The 27,063-nt window shown below is 33.3% G+C and overlaps 1 protein-coding gene across 3 annotated transcripts in view; it reads left to right on the forward strand.

Annotated features, from left to right (window-relative positions):
- The window catches only part of LOC124354663, a 120,613-nt gene that overhangs the window by 79,160 nt on the left and 14,390 nt on the right, over positions 1–27,063 (forward strand). For 2 of the 3 annotated variants that reach the window (XM_046805292.1, XM_046805290.1), the window contains exons 4-16: positions 1,215–1,312; positions 3,436–3,569; positions 7,501–7,722; positions 8,770–9,432; positions 10,431–10,475; positions 11,676–12,023; positions 12,348–12,468; positions 14,499–14,608; positions 17,569–17,772; positions 18,905–19,137; positions 21,817–22,005; positions 24,168–24,315; positions 24,452–24,656. In XM_046805292.1, coding sequence (XP_046661248.1) covers positions 1,215–1,312; positions 3,436–3,569; positions 7,501–7,722; positions 8,770–9,432; positions 10,431–10,475; positions 11,676–12,023; positions 12,348–12,468; positions 14,499–14,608; positions 17,569–17,772; positions 18,905–19,137; positions 21,817–22,005; positions 24,168–24,315; positions 24,452–24,656 — 2,720 coding nt within the window. The remainder of the gene's footprint in view (positions 1–1,214; positions 1,313–3,435; positions 3,570–7,500; positions 7,723–8,769; positions 9,433–10,430; positions 10,476–11,675; positions 12,024–12,347; positions 12,469–14,498; positions 14,609–17,568; positions 17,773–18,904; positions 19,138–21,816; positions 22,006–24,167; positions 24,316–24,451; positions 24,657–27,063) is intronic. The other variant, XM_046805291.1, reaches the window with a different exon arrangement.

Consider the following 27,063-nt stretch of genomic DNA (forward strand, 5'->3'; position numbering starts at 1 on the left):
ACTGTATGAATAGCATCCAAATTTGGAAGATTAAATTTGTAATACTGTACTGTACAAAACAGTAAAACGTACATTCACAGCCTGCCTGACGAATAATCCACTAAAATCCAAAGTTGACATTTAGACTCAATCAGATCGCAGGTGTGTTATATAAAAGCAAGTTCGCCAAGTCTACGCACTACATAGACATTCCGGCGCGGGCAGTGGAACAACACGCATGCGTAGTGCAGACGGTCCGAGTCGTCACGACTTTCTACAAGTTTCTAAAGTGGCAAGAGACACACCTCTCCTTTCATTTTTACTCTCACTCTCTCACACATATCGGTCCGAACCTTAGAGCATATAACCAGATTTGTTATTGATACTTTTATCAGAGAAATCGATCTCCCAATTTTTCTGGATGTTTTTGCTGGGCGCATCTCGTTTGTAGTAACACTGAATGGCCGTATTGGAGAATTAGTAACTTACTAGTAAATTTAGGATCAATTGTCTATATTATGAGTATAAAATTAATTTGTGACAGAAGTGAATAAAGTGAACAAATAGAATACAGAATTTTCATTCAATGGCCCTTTTCAATGCAGCCTGATCTTGAGGTGTAATTCTGGTTAGACTTTGAACAAATTGACCCTCGAGGAACAACTTTCCTGATGCAAAATTTCTATTTACATCGAGTGAGAAAAGTATAAATATTTTGTTGTGTTCAAGCTTTCGACAAGGTTATGAAAATACTATTTTCATGTAGTTAAAGGGTTTGTAGCAAGAACTATTTAAACTTTTCTTGAAAGAGTTATGTTTGTAACTAGTAAGTTTCTAATATTCTAGACTCATCATAAGACTTTTAGCTACATAAAAATACATCTTTTATACTCCAATCCTGGACTATTATCTTTTAATTGTGGACACCTGTAATCAAGGGACGATTTTACTACTCAGATCGTTTAACCATCTTCTTGTATTAGGAGAGGTGATGCCAACAGAAACTTGAAAGGCATACACATTTAAACAATTATACTTAATGAAGCAAATAATTTTAGGAAGTATGATAGGGGATGTAAACTAATAATCCTAAACTATCCACTAAATCATGTATCAGCAGGTCTGTATAAAAACATGTTCTATCAGCAAAATGGAATATGTAATAACTATTTCTCCCTCCCCCAATTATTTCGATTACAAAACTTGTATTACTTGAATGCTCTTGTATGTTTCAGGGAGGATTCAAGCTTCAGGTGTTGGACAACCTCCTGAGGCCTGTGGTAGATCTGACTCCTGTGACCAGAGACTCCGAGTTCGTCAGGGTCGATGCCACGTAAGTCGGTTAAAAACATAAAACTCGTTTTATCTTAAACCACTGGGAAACTAAGCCAACTAAACTTGAAAAATCTACCTCTTAGTGCGAGTTTGTTACGCATTCTCGTAGTTACGTAGAGATCTCCATGGATCTTCTTAATAGGGAAAATTACTAACTTATAATTTAAGACTATGGCCTTATATGTTTTCTTCAGGGGATTTATGTGCAGTAACAACTGTGCTAGCTTAAGTAAATGAAGTTAGTGAATTATCTGTGATTTGGACTAAGAGTGTTATTACAGATGATTGAATGTTACAATTAATTGTTCTTTATCGTGGATTAGTACTAGTTAGTTACAATTTGGCCAAGAATAAAGTTACCTTTGAACTCCAACCCATTTGGAAATACTACATAATGCAAAGAGACTACCAAACTACTGAAAAAGGCCTTTGTTTTTAAATTGTCAAACTTTCACTGCAAATTCGGGTCTTTACAATCTAAATTAGGCCTGTACATGAAATTATATTTTAAGCTGTGGTATTAAACCATCTTACTAGATAATATATAAGCCTTTATAATTTATTTTATACTATGATAGATATTATTTTTATAAAAAGGAGAAGCTGATCCCCTTTACACCAATATTACATAACACACACTATATTTCACTGATCACACACAAACGACCATATTATACGAAGACTATCCAGAAAGTAAAGCTATCCAGTAGTGGCGAAGCTTTTTTATAGCTTTTGCCACTGTTATGTTGTTATTTTGTTATACATTGTTGGTTGTTCCTGTTAAAACTGATTTATTTATTCTCGTTTCTTGTTATCATTTGCATAGTTTTTTGTTGTTGTAATTATTGATATTTAGTTTATAATTTGTTACAAAGATATTTTTTTAATTTAGGATGTGTTTGCATTCACTGTTAATACTTATATGTATTCCATTTTCCTTCTGCCACTTGTAATGAAAAGTTACGATATAAGTGGGTATGTTAAATGTAAATTGGTGTTGACCGTTGAAATAAATAAAGTAACAGACGTTTTTGAATGGTGCTTCAGTGGGCGGGGCTACAGCCGCCATCTTGGTGTAAAACACACTGGCGTTCAGTACGCATCGAACTGTAGTCAGCGTGAAAGATTCTGTCAACTGTTTTTTGGGATGCTAAGGGTGTGATTCTGGTTGATTTCCTTGAACAAGAATCAAAAATCAACGCAGAGCTGTGAAACATTGCAGAAGCTACGGCGAGTGATACAAAACAAACGTAGGGGAAAATTGAGCTCAAAAGTTTTGTTTTTCCACGGCAATGCACGTCCCCAAACGGCCAATCGTAACGACAAGTCTTGGGTGATTTTGATTGGGAAGTGTTTGATCATCCACCTTATAGTCCAGATCTGGCACCAAGCAATTACCACCTCTTTCCAGCGAGGAAGTCCTCGTCTTTTACTTTCTGGATAGTCCTCTTATTTTACTCATTAAAAAATTTGGTAATATCCCTAAGAATTTAATTGGTCAGAGAGCTTATAGAGAACTTAAAAGTAAGTTAAGAAGCCATAGTCTTCCATGTAAGTCATGAAGAAGGTATTGTCATTTTTCAAGACATTTAAATCCCACGAAACATTTGCATATAGTTTAAAGCACAGGATATTTCGGTAGGTAGGCTCTATAGGCTATGTTTGTCAACAGAATCCTCTTCACATTATCGTTATTCAGCATTTCAGTCAGAAAAGTTGTAAGTAGCATTGTTAATAATTCATTGCATTTGATATATTCAGCTACTAGCAATTTGTTTTTAAATTTAACACTTCATCCACCAGATTTTTACATTTATTGTATTGTTTTGCCAAGACAATTTTTTGGTTGGAAGAAAAATACTAAACTCAAATCTGTAAAATATTAACTAGATTGATTGATAATAAAATAACAAATAAAATGTGTTGCTTATATACAGACGAAAGAGAATTATATGAGACGAATGTCTCTTAGTTGTATCATTCATTATGTTCACCTTTATGTAGCGAAATTACGATGAGATGCATAACTAACCTTTTTATACTGACGGGTTTGATAGGTAATATGAAAAGTACACTGCACACATTTTGTTATCTTTGCCATGCAAGTGAATTGTGTTGCAGGGCTCAAGCCTTCAATGTGAGGTTACCTTCCGACTTCGAGTGCAACGATTGTACGATAAGGTTACAGCGGGAGGCTCTAGAGTGGGGCAAGTCCTATCGGTTCTGGTCCTGTGCAGACGTTGACATCAAGAATCGTAAGTAATAAGTCAGGACTTAGATATGTTAGTAGTGTATAATGAGATCTTCATCGTTTTAGATATAACCTGTTGAGAATGAAGGAATTGGATACAAGAGAGAGGCAGAAGAACTTAAACATGCTGATTTATTTGGCGAACGCCAGTAGAGTATATTCGAGTGCGCCGGAATCCCCCACAACTGTCTGAGAATTACAATACAACCCCCTAACAATGACATATCTGTACCTATAATTTTAGAATTGAATTAAATTTGTTTTACTTTAATTCATATTTTTTATTTTTAAGAACTAAGTTTTACAAAAATATATCTATTTACGAGTGATTCCAATCGGTTCAGCGGCGTAGCAGAGTTTATCAGATAATTTAATTCTTCGACCTAACCGGGTTCAACTGCTTTCGACTCTATATGATTCGTTGCTAACGGATCCATCCAGAAGTCGTAATTCGGACACTCATTTCATTATTTCGTCATAACTCTCTTTGATTTTGTTATAAACATGTTTACAAATATCTTAACAATTTGTAAAAATTATACATAGATTTAAAACTGGCTATACATATTGTGTGTTTCACTGAAATACGTTGCATGTATTAAGCTTATGCATTGTCATTACGGCTAGACCCAGATTGAAGGTATTTTCAGAGACGACTGACACTCATGTAAGATTAGACGAATGTACATATGATTCTAGAAGATATCCATTACAACGTAGTAGATATGGACATATATTCAATACTTTACATAGTAGAAGACGATCAGATGTATGTATAAGAAGCTGTTTTGTTTGTGTACACATTATCTTACGTATTTGTTTTGAGTTTTGACCCAAATGTTCCATCATGTGAATTTTTATTTTAGATTCAATTCACCTTCCTCTTAGTGTAGCGTCTAAAAAAGTCAGCTACAAAGAAGCTCAATCGTGTACCTGATGAGACAATGAGAAAACCTCTTCTTCTAGATTACACTATAGTTTGTAATCTATGTGTATCTGATGTCAAATCGATGCAAAGAGTTAATTTTCAGCTTCTTCGTCGCCGATATTTTTTTTATCTCTTCAGACGAAAACTAATCGAGATTACAGAAGTTACATCTGGGACAGTGCCAGCTATGTTATATTTTCCATCATCCTGTTTCTTTAATGCACAATATTACAAAAGACGAGGCCGATCAACCCCTTCCAAATTCAATTTCTGGATACGCGACTGGTGAATTCTAAAGTAAACCCCGATTTAGCTGTATTCTTTACCAATATCGTCTGGATATGTGTACATGGTTATTTGGTATTCAGTTGTTATATATGTTTTCTTTAAGGAAGCAACGAAAATCTACTAAAGTTAGTGTTCATCAAGAGAGATCAAGCTTGAAAGAGGGTGTATATTTAACATTTAACTGTAATAGGATTGTTTCTGATTGTATAGTGGGTCTTTATCAATTATTACAACAACAAGTGTTTGTGACGTCCTCCTCAACCTATTGAATTGTCTTCAATTCTGTATTCTAGTTTACATGAGTGTCTGGTCAAATACGAATTGTTTACTTCATGATTTGACTCAAAAGTAACATTAAAATCAGTAAAGGAGTCAATGAGGGAAAATATAATTGTCAGAGTTACGACTCAAACGCGAAATATGAATGGAGTCAATCATGGAAATTTTTACGGTACTTTGGGATTATACCGACCACACCCAGACATGAATCGTTATTTGACATTTTGCTTCTACTGATTACTAGTTTAGCGTAGAACAATATTTCCTCAATGTAAAACAGGAATTGTCTTATCGCAAACCCCTCCCCATCCTCAGACAGAGGTCAAAGTCGAGCGGTCTAGTAGATAACGTGATTGCAGAGTCTCTCCGCCCGTTCAGCTGGTGCGTCGCTTTGTTGTACTTCCGTGTTTTACCCCTACATTTCTCCAAACACAAAAATTCAACAAAAACAAACATTACCAAACAAAAACTAAACTCTTTATTGAAAAAAAAACACTCAAAACTTGTTTTTATTCTTGATCACACTCTGCCACCCAAAATGCGAGTGCCTCCGGCCACCAGCGCGGCGCAGCACCGAAGGTGCTGCCGAAGCGCTGATGTCAACGAAAGAAAAACATCCCTCGAGATAGTACCTATCAGTAAAATATCAAATTCTAGAGGGGCTGATCAGAAATATAAATTGAATTGTAATGGAAAGGCAATTATGTACCGTGCAAAAAACTTAAATAATCATGTGATGCCGCGCGGCCTGCCGCAATCGGGATTCTCGAGAAAGATAAGATAACAGCGACAACAATACCGATCACAATACCTGGAAATGCTTGTAAGTTTGTAATTTTGTAATTAAAGAGTTGTTTTTTCGTTCTATCATGTTTGTTTCTATAAATTTATATTTTTGTGTTCTTCATACTGGTGTGGTCGGTATAATCCCAAAGTACCATTTTTACTTTATACGCCAAAGTACAAACATACTCATTATTTTCACCTACTATTAGATTAGAAGTTATTGCTTGTCTTTCGTGATTCAAGTCTTTGTAATCTTATTTCATGTACTATTGTTATAAGTGCCAGCCAAGGAATTTTGTCTATATTCAGAATACATTTAGACATAATACTTTGAACAGAGATATAAAATAAAGTTTGAACTCTTAATTTCTTCTAGGATGAGTAAAACTCGTAAACTTTCTTGTGCACTCTTAACATTGTTGAATGAAGATAACAGTCAAGCTCTGGTCTTTATTGATTGATAGGGCTTGCTGAATAGTAGTATAGCTAGTTGATGGTAGCCTATAAGTAGGATTTGCTGGTAGTATATTTATTCGCTTATCAATGACCCAGTTACTAACTTATTTAATGATCTCTCTTTTTCTTTCCTTTTTCCATCTGCCCTTTTTTATACAATATGGATTGTCCATCATGTATGAGGATGGCATATCCTACTCAACCGGTTCTTAGTGGTGTGGATCGAGACCTCGAAAATTATAGCGTTATAATCGTGAAGATGTCGACAATATAAGCTAGCCTGCAGCTATTTATTATGCGTTCCAAACCGGCATTGCACTGTCGAAAAAAATTAAACATTGAAGTACCGGTATCGATATTATATGCATCATAAAGTAGTTTTGTAAATTTTGGTAATATATGACATTATTTGGCTAATAATTGAATGGGTTTTGATGAAGGCCAGGTACGGCAAGGCAGGACATGCTGACGAAGGAGCGGGAATGAATGTGACATGGTGCGGTGATAATAAATGAGGCGACACAGTACACGGCGCGAAGGATTCCTGCACAAAGACGTAATTCGACGCAGCACGGGCTGTCGCGTTTCAACAAAAAACAGTACACGACACAGAAATAGTGATTGCGGCGCAATAAAAGACGCTATTAAACAACACGCAAGTTGACGCGGAACAAGTGATTGTGGCACAAAAAGTCACTTAACCCAATTAATTAAAATTTTCTTAATTGATTTCTTCACTTTCTATGTGGAATGAACGATCATGGGTTGAGGGAAGAAACAACTCACAACTGATATTAACCGTTAGAGACCGAAACCCCTAAATGTTGTATGTTGGTTTCATTTCATTCGAATAGTGAGAGATGTGGTGACACAGTAGTATTAGGTCTTTAGTCCGTAGTTTCAGGGATGCCTAAATCTCTCTAAGAATAGGTGGTATTAATTTTTTCAAAGAAATAAACTCCCGTTCTGGAGACAGTGCGTACCTATATTTAATGTGCATACTTGTATGATTAATAACATTGAAGTTAATAAAAATAGAGTCAAATGCATAATATATAAAAGATTTATAAAAATACTTGAGAATTGTAATCGGATTCAGGAATCGAGACAAAAATGCTGAAATTCAATATATATTTCACTGGAAGAGCCCTCTCCCTAATTTCAATTGTGTAAGTTCACATAGTGTGTTTTGTAACAGGCAAGGCGTACAAGGAAGACTGCAGCGGACATGGCCGCTATTTGCTGTCCAAGTGCCGCTGCGATCGTTTGTACTATGGAGCACGTTGTCAGTACCGAGACGAGTGTACAGACAACAGCGACTGCGGCGACAGAGGCCGCTGTGTGGATGTCCAAGCTACCACTGCTCCGCGCAGGCAGTGCTATTGTGAGCTGGGCTGGTTCGGCCCGGGCTGTACCAAACGTAAGTATTGATGAGGAGCACTGATAGTGATAGTGATATTGACGAGTCCAGGAGCAAGAAACAACTGATAACTTTAAACTATAACATGTTTGGCCCTCCATCTTTAAAGTGTTTGTGCTCGCTTGTGCATTGAGGGATTTCGTTGAATAAGTGCCCTTTAGAATTGTAATAACATTGTCCAAGTAGTTGCTACATGTAAATTTTTATAACTGATGTAATACAGCTCATGCCAATAGAAGAAAAAATGTTTGCTGTTCACAGCTTTTGCAAGCCTACCTTCAAATTGGTCATGCTCGCCTATGCCTTGACAGAACCTTTAATTGTTCGTGCTCGCTTATGCCTTGACGGATTCCGTTGAAACTAGTAACTTGGAATTGCAATAAAATTCTTCAAATAGTTGGTTGGTGTTTAGTATATTTTTTATAACTTGTGTTGTGTTTTATGACTGTGTTGTCTAGTATATTTGTGTGTATACTTGTTTTTTTTGTTATTTGACTTTTAAAATTTTAAACAGATGCCATTTTGTTAATATTAAAGAAAACAACACAATTTTTTCTCTCTCTCTTACTTATTCAAACCTTTGTACCAAATTTGGTTTCTTTTTAGCTTTACTAGTTTTAAAGATAATAATTTGTAAATAAAAATGACGGCCAGTGGCTAAACGAAGTGGAAATTGGAAAAAAGTGATTCTTCATTTTAGCTTAGAATCACACATAAAATCTGAAAATGCATAGCCAGCCCAACCTTTTTGTTACAATCTGTACATAATTTATAATATCTTGGTTACTTTTGCAACAAGAGTGAATGGTAAAAATATGAATATTTTTAAGTATCAAAATGCTGATTTAGAAACTATTTAATGTAGCTCCTTACTTAGTGAATTCAACGACGATTTTACACCTCTTTTGAGCTTGATTCAATTGGGTTTAAAATTATACTTTTCCACTTCGCAATTAATACAAGTATTCATTAATATTCTCAAACCATATTGAATATTTCATTACTACCCTTTAAAATAACTTCCTGAAAGAATTGTTCGGTTTATAGGATCACCTGTAAAATCTACTGAAGTTGATTTGAGCGGACATAATCATAGAGAGTTGAGCCCTGGTCTCCAGCTCTACTGGAGAATTCTGAAGGAGGACCAAGAGATAGAAGTGGTGATGGTAGCTAATGGAACCAGTTACTTGGGATTGGGATGGAGGCCTAGTGGTCTTACTCCAGCATGCAAGAACTTCCCCACGATAGATGACCTCCCAGGAGCTGTCACTGCTGATCCCAACCAGTCTCCTAAGAGTGAACCGGAACCCAAATCTGAGCCAGAGCCCTCAAGTGAACCAGAACCCAAGAGTGAACCTGAGCCAAAAAGTGAGCCAGAGCCCAAAAGCGAACCTGAACCTAAAAGTGAACCAGAACCCAAGAGTGAACCAGAACCCAAGAGTGAACCAGAACCCAAGAGTGAACCAGAGCCAACAAGTGAACCAGAACCAAAGAGTGAGCCTGAACCAACAAGCGAGCCAGAACCTACAAGTGAGCCTGAACCAAAAAGTGAACCCGAACCAAAGTCTGAACCCAAACCAAATGGATTGCGTAATCCTAAACGCATTGTATCTTCACGCGACACTACTAACCAACAGGTACCTGACACCAATGATCACCCTGAAGTTTCTGTGGCCACCAGTGTATCTTACCGTGTCAGCTCCTCCCAAGGTGAGTTTATTAGCTTATAAAGGAAAATTTATTATCAAACAAAATAATTACGGTACAATAATAATAGTTATTTTTCAGAGCGATATAGTACTTTGATTATACCATTACTAGAAATAATGTATTTTAAATGTAATAAGACAGTAAATTATTATTATTAGAAAGTGTAATGAAAGATATGTTTTACTATAAAACTTCGTTTTTACCCCCAGTTTTGCTTTATGAAGTTTTTAAAAATATGCCACCTATATAAATTTTCAAAAATATGTTGTAATACAATCATAGTTTATATGTGCTGATGTTTTAAATTCAGCTCCTCAAAACCCATTGATAGAAAATTTTAAATAATTTTATTGTAAGTATTACAAAAGTTTAAATGGCATATGTTTTAGTGTTTGTAAAAGTTTCAGTATTCTTATTGTATTATTTTCCTCTTCTTAATTACATTTTAGGGTGTATATTAATTTCTGAAGGGTTTATTGCGAATTGAAGAATGTCAATTAATTTTTAAAATTGTGCTTAAAATTAAGTAGCAGAAGTTGAAAACTCACAACAATATCAAACAAATTTCGGAGTGCTATTCATAAAAATCAACCAGTAGGATTTCAGAAATAAGTAAAACAGATATTATTTACAATGTTTGAAGTATTTTCAGAAAAAGTTTTATAACAATGAACACCTTGCTTTTGCATTTAAGACAACTGACACTAAAGAAGCACATTAGCACTTGAAAACAATTATTGATTAAATTCATGCATAACTTAGATGTGAATTCTGAGATTGTTTACCTTCAAAAATACTGTTTGAGATGTGCATAAAAAGTTGTTTTTAATTTAAAAAAGTATATTTAAGTTTTTATGTTGTTTTGATAACCCAACTAATTTTTAATACCCTGTAAAATATTTACATTTATAATTTTTTTAATTATAGTACTGTATTATGCCCCATTGTAGTTAGTTTATTCCTCAATTGTTGAACTAACAAGTGGTAACTTCTTGCAGGCAATAGAGGAAAGAGAGCTGCCATGGAAGATGAAACTGTTGCTAGTGAGTGATTTTCTACTTGTACAATTACACGTAACTAAGTTTGAAAGTATCTTTGAAGATACAATTGTACAATATTAAAAACAAACTAAATTAATTCTTTCTAATCCATTTCTTTTACATCTAATCACTTTAATAAGCTTCTAGAAGAATAATATAAACGATTTCCTGTAGCATAAAAACAGACTCTTTCACATTAAAGGGTATGAGAATAGGTAGGATGATTAGTTACCGAAATCTTTAATAATACATGTCACTCCATAGGATTTGGCTGAGCATTAGCAAACATTTTACATTGATCTTATGGATTATGGTGATGACAATGAAAAAAATGCAGAATAAATAGATTTGTAAACAAACTTGAGAACAATCATATGACTTTTATCGTGTGACATTATCACGCAGCCTAATTTTAGCCTTTTGCATGAACCTTCATTTCCACATAGGTAAGAATGATTTCTATGATGATGTTACCCGACACGTGTTGTGGCAGTCTCCTACCTAGTCATTTTAGTGGAAGTTTAAGTCAATCATTATACAATGAACATTTTGCATTAATACATAGTTTATTACAAAATGGTTCTATACCTAATGAGTAGTCTAAATATTATTTCTAAAGAAATACAAATAGTAAAGCTTAAAATAAAAATGTTTATTGACTTACAACTTTAGACTGCAATACTTTTCATTATTAATGTTTTAATAATGAATGAATTAAAACACTCCTAATAGAAACTGATCATTGTAAAATTACCAAAGTTTTACATTTCCTAATAATTTTAATGAAATTAATGTTATAATTAACAGTTGTATAAAATTAGAACACAGTAAATATTATATTCATGGATTTTCATAATATGTAATAAATTATTATTCATATATTTTATTTTCATTTGTTTTGTTAGTTTTATATTTATAGTTACTTCAAGCCGTTCATTCAAAATAATCAATTGTATGTTACTATCATTACTGAAATCTAATGAAATAACTAAAATCTTTACATTGAAACTTGGTAATGGTTGTAGTAATAATGCAAAAGCACAAGTAGTTTGTAGTTTTATAATTGCACCTTTTCTTTATTCTGTTAATAAAAGCTGTACTTATTGAAATCTTGGCATCTCTTTGTAGGTTTATTCTCTGAACATTCACGTAGATGGTGGTTGGTGTAATCTTTTCCAAGCAAAACTTTTCTTTCTTTTTTAGGAAATACTGAGCCTGCACCTGAGCCATCTTCTGAACCTGAACCCAAATCCGAACCTGAGCCTAAATCTGAACCAGAACCAAATTCTGAACCGGAACCTAAATCTGAACCAGATCCCAAATCTGAACCAGAACCAAATTCTGAACCAGAGCCTAAATCTGAACCAGAACCCAAATCTGAACCAGAACCTAAATCTGAACCAGAACCTAAATCTGAACCAGAACCTAAATCCGAACCAGAACCCAAATCAGAACCTGAACCCAAATCTGAACCTGAACCTAAATCTGAACCTGAATCCAAGGGAAAACTTCAAGTAGCGCCATCAAAAGAGCATGGTAAAGAAGGAAAAGGTATAATTCTGCTGTTAAGTTATTTATTTAATACTTGTAAATACACATAATAAATTTAGTATACAATAGTAAAATGTATTTGTATTTTAAGGCATGCTGCATGACATTAATATATATTTTTTTCCTATCAATCATACAAGTTTATTTGGTAGTTCCTATATGGTTCTTTTTGTAAATTGCTTTGTTTCTTTGTTTTATACTGCATTTTGAGGCACCAGAATACAATTAAATGTTATGTAAAATCATACAAAGCCTATAATTTAACTTGAGATTTCTATGAGTTTTATACATATTTAGTGAGTGTAGATTTGGGTTGATTTTCAGGGTCAGTTCTTAGACCATATACTCCCCGACATGACTTCAATGCTATGGACTGCACTGACATTGTGATCGGTATGGCAAGAGATACAGCCAGCAGAATCTGGGACTACTACACCAGAGATAGGTTTGTTAATTTATGTTACTTTTTATTACTCTGTTTAAATTCAATTTACAAATTTAAGATCATCTTGTGCACCAACATATCCAAATAGTACACCTTTGTCTAATATCAAAGCGTATCTTCTTTGTTGTCACGCTTTTATCATTATGCTTTTCTACAAGGCTTCTCTTTATACTTGTAATACATTAAACAGATAGAAAATGAGTTCAACTCTTTGAGAGGAGGATGTTCCCTAACGAGATGGTCGGCTGGAATAGGTAGTGTTTGACCTTTTGTGAAACATTTGCCACTCATTATTCTTACCCTGAATGACTGTAAGTAGCTTAATTTAACAGCAGAGTGCAAGACAGATTTGAAAGGACTAATGAAATACCTAAGATCGTTTGAGTACCTACCTACATCATGGTGTCAACAATAAGGCGTAAAGTGCTTGTTGCAATTGATAACAAAAATTTTTACAAGCTTGATCAGCAACACTTGACATAGAGCCAAAGAATATCAGTGACCTAACGGAGGAACTAAAAGCTCTGCGAGACAAATAGAGTAATCTCTAACTGAGGCTAAGCCAGTGGCAACAAACATGGCTGAAATTGTAGAATATAAAACGATTTCAAGGAGAAAAGACTGAAGAAAATAACACTTTTCCATGATGAAACCAGAGATGCTTCATCAACAAGATGTGTACTGAAACATCTAGTAAAACATGAAGAGGAAAATTTCACAATCAATATTTTCTATAAGCTTCTTGACTCAGTCTAAGGGGGTCTTAGTCAAAGTTTTGAATTTTCCGGAAAAATCAGTAACCTCCTTCAATGTCTTTGGACGTATATTGAGGAAGAATATTGTAATTGAAAATCAATGTTTGAGTTTGTGCCAGACATACAAGGAAGACTTAGAAATTGAAATTTTCAATTAAATAAAATACTTGAAGTCTATCCATAAGACCAACTTAGGAGACAAATCTCTTCATCACTTACAACTTCTGAATGCTCTACGGAAGACTAAACTGAATAGTTTGTTCCCGAACAATACTATAGCAGTCAGGTTGTTCTACTGTATCTCTCTGTCTTTAACTCAAGGAGAGAGAAGTTTCAAAAAGATTAGAGAATAAAAAGTGCTAATCAATCAACGATGAACCAAGAAAGGATGAACGATCTCAGCATTCTGGTAATGGAATCTGATTTGGCTAGGAGTTTGAAACATGATGACATCATTGATGACTTTGCAAGGAAGAGAGCTGGACGAGTTGTATTTTCAAGTGTGATGTTAAAATGAGTAACATGAGCCTAATACTTCATTATAGATTTTAATACAAGGTTCAATAATTAAGTTCCTTTTTTTCATAAAACCTATATTGCTTATATAATAAAAATGTAATTTCTAAATCTCCATTTTTTATTTGTTTACTATTTATTCACATATTTGGCATATTTATTCTGGTGGAAAGTAAATCAGTTAAGTAACAACAAAGTAAGTTAGGTAACAGTTTAGTAAGTTTGGGTTTAAAATATAGCTTGCAATGTTAACATATAGCCAATATGTGGTTTTAATGTGTTGAAGGTAAATGAATTGTCAAGGTAAGTAGGTTGGTTACCTGAATCTAGGGGCTCAGACTTTTTAATTGCATAGGGGCCCAAGAATCCTGTTGCCAGGCATGGTGGGCTGTCAATACTACGACAACTTGGCTGACACTGAGTCGGCACACTTCTCTTGTATGGATCGGCAGTCTACTTCTATAATTGTTTTCTAGTACCAATCTTAGTGAGAGAAAGTGAGTGAGTCACAAAAGCATGTGATCTAACTAGCCAAACAAGCAAGACTTCACCCATCACATTATTCAGTCATATGCTATTATGGTGGGATTATCCTTAAAAAACTCACTATATACTCACTATATCTTTACATTATCTTTACATCTGTTAAATGTTCTCTGTTCATTCTGTATTTGATATTTTTTTAATAATAACTGTACTACTGAGATTGCCATTATAATTGAATCTTGAACAACGTTGTCAACCAATTTTCTACTCTAGGTCAACACCTCGACTTGACACCTTCTGGGGTGGAAAAAATGACCTCACAGCAGCCATGGGATTCGAGAAGGACGGAGTAACAACAATTCTATTCCGGAAGAAAATCAAGGGTAAGAATACATTGTCTTAGTTAACCATTGTTCTCACACCTGTAAGATTCTCATGTAATGATGAACAATTGTTTGAGTTTAGCAGTAAATACTGTCAGTAAATTTATTAGGATTTTGCAATCAGTTTGTTTGAATTTATTATTTTAATTGATGATTTTTAAACATATGGAAGAAATTTTTAACATTTACTTTAATTTTTTAACAAGAAATATTTATTCTATTATATGATGTAAAACCATAATAAGACTTTTTAAAATAATATATTTTCTGAGACAATAATACACAACATGATAAAAATATTCAAGAACTCATATTTTTAGTGTTCTTTAAGTTTTTTTTATACCATGTGAAATTAGTAATATGTACCTGTTGTAATAGTTACGTACATCTCTACGGGATAGCATTTTCTTACTTATTGTTGAGTGAATTCTGAAACAGCGGAGAAGCTGGATGTGGGATAGATTATGTATTTTTCCTTACACAATCACATAGTTTTCTAGTCACTACTATACTATGAGTACTATGAGGTGGCTCATAGTACTTAAGATCCACCTGTAGTAAACGATTTTGAATTTTACCCTATAAGAACAACATTGAGTATGAAACACTTTTCATCCTTAATTAATTATTTTCAGTCATAGAAGTATTTGAGTTGTTTAATTCACCCAAATGATTTTGCTTTGTTGTAAAATGAATACTGTTTTATTGGTTTAATGTTTCCATCCATCCCTTAAACTGGACGTGTGTCTGGGGAAAGCATTTTCCAAACAGAAAATCACTGAACAGTAAGTAAATTATTTTTTAATGATTGTTGACACATTTAACACCAGCACTGAAAGTCTTTGTCTAGTTACGATAGATATATTATATAGGGTGTTTCATATATGGTATCTCAAACCAAATGTAAGAGAATAAGGTATCGTATAATAGTGAATCAAATGGGTTCCTCATGAAACTAACCTTGAAAGCAGTTTAAAATGTTTTCATGGATTTTAAGTACAGGTGTGCCAAAATCCATAGATCAAGCTTATCAGGTGTAAATATATCTAATGTTACACTTTTGAAGGTCTTTATAAATCAAACACTTTAGTGAAAATTAAACATATGAAACCATTGTGGAATTTAAAATTCTTTATCATAATGAGTGCAGTGTGGAAGATTTAAATAATTTATTTTAATTTTTACTGTCACATTAAACTTAGTTATTTAGGTATGTTTATTATAAGTTTAAAATAATTATATTTCAAAATTTTAAAATGCAAAAATATTGTACATAATGATTTTATTTGTCTTCCAAAACAAAAAATTTAATGTTTGATCTTTTTCTGGCTCTACTAGTATTCACATTAGAATAAACAATAAGTTTTCAACATCAATTTAACAAGGTTATAATTTTATATTAAAATATAAATTTTAGTAAACTCAGCCAAAATGATTAAAAATCAACATTAATGTAATTTGAAATAATTATTACATTTTATACAGTTGTATTCTTCCAATATAAAAACGGATGTATGATTTTATTGGTATGAATAAGCAGATAAATACCCGATTCTTACTTGTACATGTACGCAAATTAGGTTAATAAATTAATACTATTAATCATTTTTTTATGTTTTTTACGATTATTATTATTAATTCTCTCAGCTCTATGTGAAATGATAATGATGTTTACACTTAATGTTGCATAACTTTTATGTCCTGTACTGAGAAGTGTTAAACTGTTGTAAATGTGATTTTTTTCATAATAATATAATTATTCAAATTTTTGTTTATTTATTTTGATGTAAAACATGTTGTTTAACTTACCGAAAGAATGTATTTTGGTTGTATGGCAATGAATGAAAGTTCGATTGAAAACAATTGATAATTTTGAGAGAAATTACATGTCTAAAAACTAGTCAGCTGAATTTACCAAGTTTTAGCATAAAAGTAATATGATATAGATGAATCAGAATATTTTGCACCATTTGGAAGATTACAGAAACTAGGACCACCCGTTTCCGGTGAGATAAGGAAGGTACCAGAGTGGGTAGCGACAGCATCTGATCAAATTATAGAACTGACTTGTAACCCCTTCACAGTTTGTGATGTAATGTTACATTCATAGTGGTTGCGTAACTGTGTGCTAATGACATAATATTACACATCTTTATATTATTCCTATTTTATTCTGATGTTTGCTGATATATTGCACAAGAAGCACATCACACAAGTGGATTTGGCGTTTCTCAGCAGTTCCTTGGTCCTCTGTCATAAGAATTTGCTCCTTGATGAGTTCAATGTAGTCACACAACGGACAGCTAGTTAGTGTTGTTGCATATCACCTGTCTATTTCTAGTGTTCATTGTACGTGGAAATGTGCGATGCACAAATAGACAATTGGCTTTGTTTAGTTGTGATGACACAAACAGGGATAGTGAAAATAACTTAGTGACTGATATACTTTTTAACAAAAATTTTAAATGGATTCTAAAAATAACTTTTGTGTTAAAAATATCTATATCTTCACTTTAAAACCTGTATATGCAAAATTCAGTAAAAAAGCAAAACAACATAGTTTAAGGTACGAAAATATAGCCGTTGAGGGGTTAATATCAACTTTGTACTTTATATTTTTTACTCCTCAGTCTATGACAATGGTTTCTTGTTCAAAATTTTGTCTGATTTGTGGTTCAAGCAAGTAATTCTAAGTGATAATAGAACTCCTACTTAAATACCTGTACGGTAACTTAATACCTGTAATAAACAAATCTGGAGTTATTTTTCATTATAACAAAATTATTTTAGTTTCAAAGCTGGAATAAAGTCCCCCCGGGTTAAAAATAAAGGTATAACTGTTAGTAAGTCTCTACCATTAGATTTTCAAGGCATAGTTTTTTAAACTCTGTGGCTTTATTACATATCTAATTGTATGTGATTGTGTTGATAGTGATAGCCATTCGGTTCTTTGATTGCAGCGACAGAGCCTACTGATCACACCATTGAGGAGGGCCTCATGCACGTGATCTGGTCCAGAGGGCAAGAGCCTGGGAAATTTGTCCACAGCCCCAAGTCTGGTCTGGAGAAGGATTCTGCCACTGTAAAGGACTTCTATAAACCCGACGAACTCAAGTACCACGGACATGGAGATCAAAGAGGAGTTACAAGCATAAACTTTTTTGGTATGTAGTTTCTGTGAAAAGAGTGAGGATAACTCATGAACTTGTCAGACTTAGTAAGGATCTCTTAGTTTTGAGGAATTACATATTAAATTTCAATTATATAGATTCAGTGAAAATGTTACATCTTGCGCTAGTGTATAGTGTGGCCATAAAAAAATGCACAAAATACTTAATTTTAAAATTATACATATTTATGTATTATCCTCTTCAGTGAACACCCTCTTCTGTCGTTATAATGCTTTATTGTTTGTAATAGGGCAGGCAGATTTCTTTATTAAGCATTTTCATGATAATTAAATTTATTCTTTTACAGTTTCTTTAGACTGAAATCTCATTCCTTTTAGAGTAGATTTGGTTAACTTTGGAAATATGTAAAATTGACATGGTGCCAGATCAGGTGAATAAGGCAGATGGTATGACATTGGGTTGTAGAACATAGCTGAACTGTTAGAGATGTAGCCTCGAAAAGTGTTTTATAAATATAAATAACATAATATGAATAAACCTTTAACACTTTTAAACTTTTATTTTTCTTACGATGTAATTAATTTTTCTTAACCTTATTTTGTACCTGAAGATGAACTCACTGATTTCGAAATGTACATCGTAAGAAAAATAAAAGTTTAAAAGTGTTAAAGGTTTATTCATATTATGTTATTTATATAGCTGAACTTTTTGACAGATAAAGCAGAATGATCAGATGAATTATTTTAAAGGAGAATCATGTTCTGTTCTACCACAATTCATTTGTTTATTCTTCCATGGAATTGAGTAAAACCTCAAATTGGTAATATTGATTAATAGTTTAAATTTAACTAAAAAAATCCCTTGAATATAGAAAAAATTAGTCATAATTGCATTAATCTCTCTCATCTGTGCGTTTTTTTGTGTGTGTGAAGCTGGTTTTTTTTAATGCATTGTTTGGTGCTCAAGAACATATTATGTGAAAATATCAAGATTCATTATGTTATACTCTTACCAAGTGGTCAGGACATTTTCAGTGTCATTCTAAATGCCAGCTGCTTAAACATTCTTAAACCACTCAAAAACATATGCATGTGATAGACATTCATTGCCATACAATTATTTCAGTGAAAGATAAGTTTCATTAGCAGTTTTTCCTTTGACACAGAGAGTCCAAGTGATGTAACAGTGGGTGAGGATGGGAAGGAGGTGGCAGGACCTAAGATCACCCCTTGTTCTGGCTTCTGGGCATCGCCAAGGGGCTGCGATTTGACCAAGGGTGCCTGTGAATACCACGTGGAGTGGGAATACTTCCCACGCAAGGATGAGATCAAGTTCACTATCACAACAACCAACACTGAATCATGGACGGGCATTGGGTTCTCTGATGACCAGAAAATGGTGAGTTTGAGGTGGAGAGATTACTGGGAATTCATTTTCAGATTGCAATAGGATAACAGACAATTTGTAACTAAACAAATCAAGAAGTCACATTTTCAACTTTGTATTTGTTCAATTTGTTACGCTGTAACAATACTCTAATGTTATTATTAACCAGTAAAATACATCAAAATCGTAAGACACAACCAATTCAATTGATAGCAATCTGTACTGTACAACAAATTCCTAGGGAGCAAGCTCAGCTTATATCAAAGATTTTGACACCAGCCATCATGTCCCTCTTAAAACTGTCTATACTTTTTATAGTTTCATATTCTGTGGTATGCAGTAATTATTTGGAGGACACTGTAAATTTAGAACTGTTGTGAAATCACTTTTGAAAACAAATCATGAATCATGTTTCTCTCAATTATTTTTTCTCATTTTATAAAGTTTTTGACAACCTAATAATATTATAAATGCCAAAGTGCCTTTGTTTTATTTTCACGCTTAACTTCTTAACCGATTGTTCTGAAATTTTACATGGACATTTTTACGGTTCTTGGGATGAATATAGGTCTATTCTTGTTTTGAAAATATATCCAGACTACACCTCACTGACCATTGAATTAGCAAAAAATGCTATCTTGGTCTCTAAAGTTGTGTTGTATTAATTAAATGAGCCTGTCAAATGTAATCAACTGCTTTGTATAAACATTGTTTATTATTTTCTATTTGTTTACATTATAGCCAGTAAAACGTCTCAAGAGTAACCATAATTTATCACTATATCACAGATTTCAGTGATTCGGTAGTACTCATCTATCTTAAAAAATTGGGTCTTTTAAGACCCAACAAAAAACAATAATTAATTTAATAATAATAAGAAGGTAATTTATTTAAGAAGGTCAGAATTTGACAACAAAAATGCCCTTTGAAGCAGTCATTAAGAACTATGCTATATGAAATTTCGCTAGACTGTTATTTTGAACTAATGTACCAATTCCAGTTCTAAATGTTCTAAAATATTTAAAAAATTTTCTATAAATTTAAAGACTGATATAAAACCCATCTTGGTTATCTTTTGACAAAAGTAGACTTCTCTGATCTGTGAAATATATTTTCTTGATTGGGAAACAAAACAATACCAACTATGGAATAAAACATACTAAGAACGAAGTAAATTACAATGGTCAAAATTATAATCATTTTGTCATATTTTCTTGATTGTGGCAATAAAGCAAACTCAACAATGGAGTTGGAAATATAAATCACTCGATCCAGCAACCTGCAACGCCTACTAAATTGCGTGCAAAGGGGTGGGTAATTGCCAGCATTGCAGATATAAAAGGCAATGTAGTCTAACTTTTATTATACATTTAAAGACTGTTACGAAACCTATCTAAGTTGTCTTTTGACAAAAGTATGCTTCTCAGAGCTGTGTATGTATATATTTTTTCTTGGTCGGGAGACAGGAAAAAACAGCACCAAAATACTAAGACCAGAGTAACTTAAAATAACCATAAATATACACTTTTTAACATATTTTCTTTGCCATAGGGAGAAGGCAAACTCAACTTTAGTGTCGGAAATATAATTAACTCAAACCAGAAGTGCTCATACAATTGCAAAACCTACAAAATTGCATGCAAAGCCGTGGTTGACTACTAGTTACATCATATTTCATATTTATTTCGAATATGTGACCCAATATCAATCAAGTCAATCTTCATTTTTGAGGACTATCCAGTAAGTAAAAGACGTAATAAAAAATGTAAGATATAACTTTTATCATATGTATTTGAAATCTTCATTCTAAGGCTATTTTTCAATGTAATCTCTGTTCAAACTGAGGCACTTAAAGCAAGAATTTTCAACTGGGATCTCAACCACTGGTTAACGCTGTTGTGAAGTTTAGCGTCACTATCAAAGCTTTGTAAGCCTTGCAGTCCATACAACGTTGTCAGTCTAAACTTCTTCATTCATTGCTGGAAAGAGGTGGTAGTCACATGGCACTAGATTTGGCCTGTATGAAGGATGATTTAACAATTGAATATCTGTTATCCAAAATCAACCAAGAGCTTTTGGGTATGATTGGCTGCTTGTGAATGTGCATTATCATGAAGAAACACAAGTTTTGAGCATAGTTTTGTCTGACGCTTGTTTTGTATGACCCGTCAGTTTCTAAAAATAAAACCTTTCTGTATTGATTGTTGAGCCTCATTAAAGGAAATCAACCACAATCACACCCTTACTGTCTCAGAAACAGTTGCCATTATCTCTCTACTTTCACTCATTAGGTGGTAGGATTTTCATTGTCAGTGCATCTTTTAACTAGTCAAAGTGAAGAAAGTAGGAGGGATACAAGCCACATTACCACAGTTGGTTGATTATGAAGCATATACATTTTTTAATCTTGTTGCCTCTAGTCCCGCAGAAAGCTGAGTTAGTCTCAAACTCTTTTCTGGTTTCTTTCTAGATAACCATAATATTCTCCATAATATTAGCTGAGTAATAACATTTTCCATCATCCTAGTGCTATTTAAAATGGATAGTAAGTAATGACAGTTAGGATATCATTTATAATAATTTATAGAGAAATTAAAATACAACACAATCATTAGAGTCTGCTAGATGTACATCGGCATATATTATTTATCTCACCTTTTACTACCAACAAGAGACCATTGTCTGTTACAGTCTCAGACAGATGCTGTGCTGGGATGGGTGGAAAAGTCTGGCCGTCATTTCCTCATGGATACCTGGATTGGAGGTTACACCTCCCCTCTCTTGGATACCTCCCAGGACATCTACAACAAGACAGGGAGGATTGAGAATGGAGCCACAATCCTGTCTTTTGTGCGGAAACGTACTTCTGCTGACCCTAGGGTAATTATTTACATTAAATTATACTTAGATATTCTGAAAATACAAATGATACATTTGTAGCTGTGTGATAAAAAAAATATGGACTGTTTTCTTGGAATTTATCAGGAATAATTTAAGAAATGTTTAATAATACTACTAAAGATACAGCAATTAATCAAAGACAAAGCATAATACATTATTTGTAAGAGCTCAAACATTTTAAGGGGGATTTAGAGGAACTGTAACTGATGAGTCTTTTGTTCTGTGGTTTTTGAGTTATAGGAAGGTAGTGGTTGGTTTCTGAAGAGATTTTGATATGGGGATACTTTGAGGATGTTGAAACTCTATTAGAATAAGCCTTGTATAGGGTAGGTAGACTGTAATGGTAGAAGGTCAGATATATCAGAATTATTGATTTTATTTAGGGATTTTACAACTGGCTGTACCAGTTAATTTGGTTCCTTACTAGAACGAGGGAATTGGAGATGATATCTTGGGCTTGGATGACTAGGCTGTAGTGGAGAGGTCACTTCATTATTGGGTTGTTCTTAGTAGGAATCATTGATTAATTATAAGAATTTGAGCATTAACTGATTGATATGTCCTTATTTGACTGGTGGCCAAATTTTTACTTGAAATTAATCTAGAGAATTAATTCATAGTCTTCTCTATCACTTAAACTCAAAAAATTAAGTTTAAATTTTACGATAAATAACTAAATGTAATTCAATTTCTTTAAATTTAACCTTATGAGTGCCAACCTTTTTTCAATAAGTTTTACAACATATGTTGTTGTCTTACATTACCAAAAGTGAATAAAACTATCGCACTACCGGTGTGCCATATGAGTGGTTCATATGAAAAAACTCAGTGCAATTGGCTTGGCTGGCCGCATAATATGCAATGGTCAAAAGGTTAATAGACACACTTGCTTTCATTCAGATTGCATTCCAATGCCCCAATTGTCATATTCTAAAGCCACTCCACTGTATTAACAGATCCTGCAGCATCATGCCTCTGATCTTTATCCCGAAGTGAGTGCGCTTATGGATAGCTCTGATATTTGCTGAAAGATACTTAATACATCTAGCTATGACTACTTGAAGGTCCTTCAAAACCTGATCTCTAACAGTTTCAGAGTAAACTTTAGCTTGATCAACCTTGTTTACATGAAAATAATCTTTTATTAGAATACTGACCTATTTAACCTTTTCAGTAAGGCAATGTAGCGTATATGGTGGTTATCACAAGATAACCGAGTCCACCAACACCAAGTGTGGCTGCTGCTTGGATGGATGATCACTGAGAGATCTTGTTCTTGCAAGCAGTTCGTCTACCCGGCCATTGGTGGAGTTCAAAAAAAAACTTTTAAGCTGCTGGTCTCCATGTTAATTGTCAGAAACAATTACTTAGCCCTAACTTCACCTCGTAAAATAAGACTTTCTTAATCTTTATCTTTACCTTTTTTACTGGATAGTCTTTGCCAACAAACTAACTGTCAACAATGTTTTTATAAATCTCACCTATTTAAAATAATTTATTGTCAAACTGGATAGTTTTATTCTATATTTATAACTTTATTCAATTATTTTATCCAGCTAATTATGTATCCAAAGACATGGCTAAGCACTCCAACATTCTAGAACATAGGATGTGATAATTTCTTACAAACCACCTTGTATTTACATGTTTCATGATTATATTTTATGTATTCAGTTACACAGTATGTGTCAAGTATCATGGTTTTAACCAGTTTTAAAAGTACTTGTCTAAATGTTATTTTACTGTACAATAACATGAAATAGTGAGCCTCAAGGGATATAGTCAGGTGAGATGTAACCCTTATATTAATTATTAGAAGTTTATTGTTATTATTGAACAATTTAAGATGTGTGCCTATGATCCTAGATAACAAGTATTTTTCATTACATTTTTAAAGAAGGCTAATTCAAATAGCTTGAATTATATTTGTCTAACAGTGGTATCAAACGTAAGGCTGATTAACTCTCACAGCAAGGATTAGATGACCTTGAGAAAGCCCTCATACAAAGTATTAAACATAACTATATTTCTATCATTGTTCCTACCTACCCAGAAATTAGACTGTTTTTTACTATTAACAACAATTAATATCTTCAACATCTTATTAACAAATATTCTAATTATCATTTTGTTTACCAAAGGATTACTCCTTCACCGATGAGAAATGTTACTACATGATGTTCCCAGTGAAGGGAGGGATATTCAACCCAGTCAACAAGAAGATCAGGAAGCACCAGGCCATCCCTAACATATCGGCTCAGAGGATTTGTATCCGATCTTGTGGAGCAGGTAATTGAATAAATATAAATGTAAATTTTATTTCTCACATACAACACAAACTCAATTCAGTGCACAATGTTTCTCTATCTTTAGTATTGACAGATTTATGATTTAATTTTCCTATTCAAACAAAGCATTTTTTCAGGAGAAGAAATAACGACTACACCCGAACCGCCACGTATAGGATACAATGTAGCTATCAAACTGATCCAGCTGGGGCAGAATTATCAGGCTCCAGCTCCTGGATCTCCAGACTTTGACCTGTTAGCCAACACTGTCAGTGATGGCTTCAATAGAGCTTTGGTGAAGATTCCTGGCTTTTACAAGATGTCAGTCAAAGAGTTTCAGCAGTAAGTGTGCACTCTTAAGTTGTTCAATAAGTTAAAAGTGTTGAGTATGAATATTGATGCCTAATTTATTAGTTCTCAGGTCTTAAGGGAAATGGATTTTTGGTGGTCATTTTAAAAAAAGGAGCATGCCTAATGAAAACTGTACACTCATAATTCTAAAAAATGAAGTATAAAACTGGTAATTGGAGAGGACTTTGGAAAAATTGTAAATATCCCAATGAAAGAAAATATCCTAATCATGATGATTGAACTCTGTATATTACAAAAAGGCCAAAAGGACAAACTAATTAGATACGTTCTTGCTTGGTCTTAAAACGGTTAAGGTCTCTGTGGTCTCTGTCTTCCTCGCAGACACAATGCTACTGTATGTTCTTACTACCAATTTGGGTAGGATGATCAGTCACATACGAGTATAGCTGTGTTTGTTATCCATTTTCGATCCAAGAACAAAGTAATTGTATGTTCCAGTCAGAGGATGGATGTAAAGTGTTTTCTTCTTCTGTCAATCTCACTTTCTCTCTCTGTGAACAAAAGAGGTAATTTTTTAAATTGTGTAAATGGAAAAACCCAAACACTAATTTATAAGAATGATGCCAAAATTTTAGTTTTATAACTATTTACAATCTACATACTTCAGCAGATTCTTAATCCCTATAGCCCAGTGTCAAAGCATAAGCAAAGTCTATCACTCATGGGGCTGGAAAACTTTCATTTATCTATGTATGTCCACACAATATCTCAAAAATGAACCGATCTATGAACTTAGAATTGAACAAGAAGCTTCAATTTTATGGTGCATGTCACTCCATGGCATTTGGCTAAGCGTTAGTGAATATATTTACATTGGCCTTATGGGTAAGCATAATGGCAACAAGAAAATAACAGAATAAATACATTTTTAAACAAACTTAGTAATAACTCTTAAGAGATTTTAACATGTGGCATATTAGTGCATGTAACACATTATCCCAACACATTCAACATCATTTTACTTAGCATGTAGACTTTTATTATATAAACACCGATATAAAACCCAATTTAATAGTCGCATGATCATTACTTGTGTGGTGCTAATATAGAGTAAACCTGAACTATTAACTCAGTATGATCTTTGATTTTTAATATTTCAGAGTTCTTCTAGTTTTTGAATAGATTGTGTGCAAATACACTTTCTGCAGATCTTTCTAGTTAGAATCGTGTACAGACATATGAATGTCGAACAAAATGAGTTGTGTTTTTAATTGGTAGTACTCTAAAGATGCAATTATCAAAATATGATGTAACCAAACAAATTTCGAGTAATTGAACTTCTGATAAGGTGTACTGCCATTAAATCTTGCTTCCTGTTGATATTGATGTATAAAAAAGAGCAGCTGCATCAGCACACAACTAAAGCAAGATTTGGTATTCTCTATTTATAGCCTTATAACATAATCAGTTCCTAAAGGAAAGCATGCTAGTAGCATAATAGTTTATACTGCACTAGTATTACTTTGTTATGTTGGGGAGTTTATAGAATACATATACATATTTATTTGTTAAAACCTAACAATATTAATATTGTACGCATATAAATACTCAATGTATGCATATAAATATTATTATAGCCGAGAACGGTAAGCAGAAATTGAAATATAACCTGTGTGCTGTAATAAATGTAAACAAGCATGTTTGCCATTTAAATTGAACATATGGATTTGGGTTGGAGACTAAAGAGTTTCCGGTTTCCCTTAATTTCCAGTTTGTGGACCCCTTTGTGTAAGCCAGCACATTGTTACAAAGATCTCGGCCTGATTCTTTCTTTTGAATACCGAAACAGTGAGGGAAGCACATATTATTAAAATTCTTTTTGTTCCTTCACATGTGATCTTTAAATTTAATTGATGAAATGTTGAACAGTGGTAATTGACTGTATATGAATGCATCTGGTGTGATGGAATAATAAGTTAAATATCAATTTTTTATTCAATTCCAAATTAGAGTGTGGAATCTAAGTTTGGTGTACACGAGCGGAGTGTGTGTATACAAAATGTCACAAGATGTTTGAAGTAGTTTATTCAACTAAGAAATTGATGATTTGGAGTTGATTTAAAGGCATTATAAGTGATTTATTTCTCCAGTGAATGAAATCAGTTCTATGACATTCAACTGGTATAATTGAATAGATCTAGTTTTGTTAAACAGAATATTACAGCAGTTAAAAACTACAGGTGAGTCTTACACACCTAATATAAAGTGTATTAGACTCTTTAAACAGTGAACATCATCATATGACACAAAAAATGTGGTGCTAAATATTGTTCAAATTTGACCAACACACCTATTCTTCATAAATGACTATTAACTTCTGATATTTTTCAATTTGATACAATAATATGGAACCATAAACATAAAAGATCTAAGACAC

This window comes from Homalodisca vitripennis, chromosome 2, assembly GCF_021130785.1.
Source record: "Homalodisca vitripennis isolate AUS2020 chromosome 2, UT_GWSS_2.1, whole genome shotgun sequence".
Lineage (NCBI taxonomy): Eukaryota > Metazoa > Arthropoda > Insecta > Hemiptera > Cicadellidae > Homalodisca > Homalodisca vitripennis.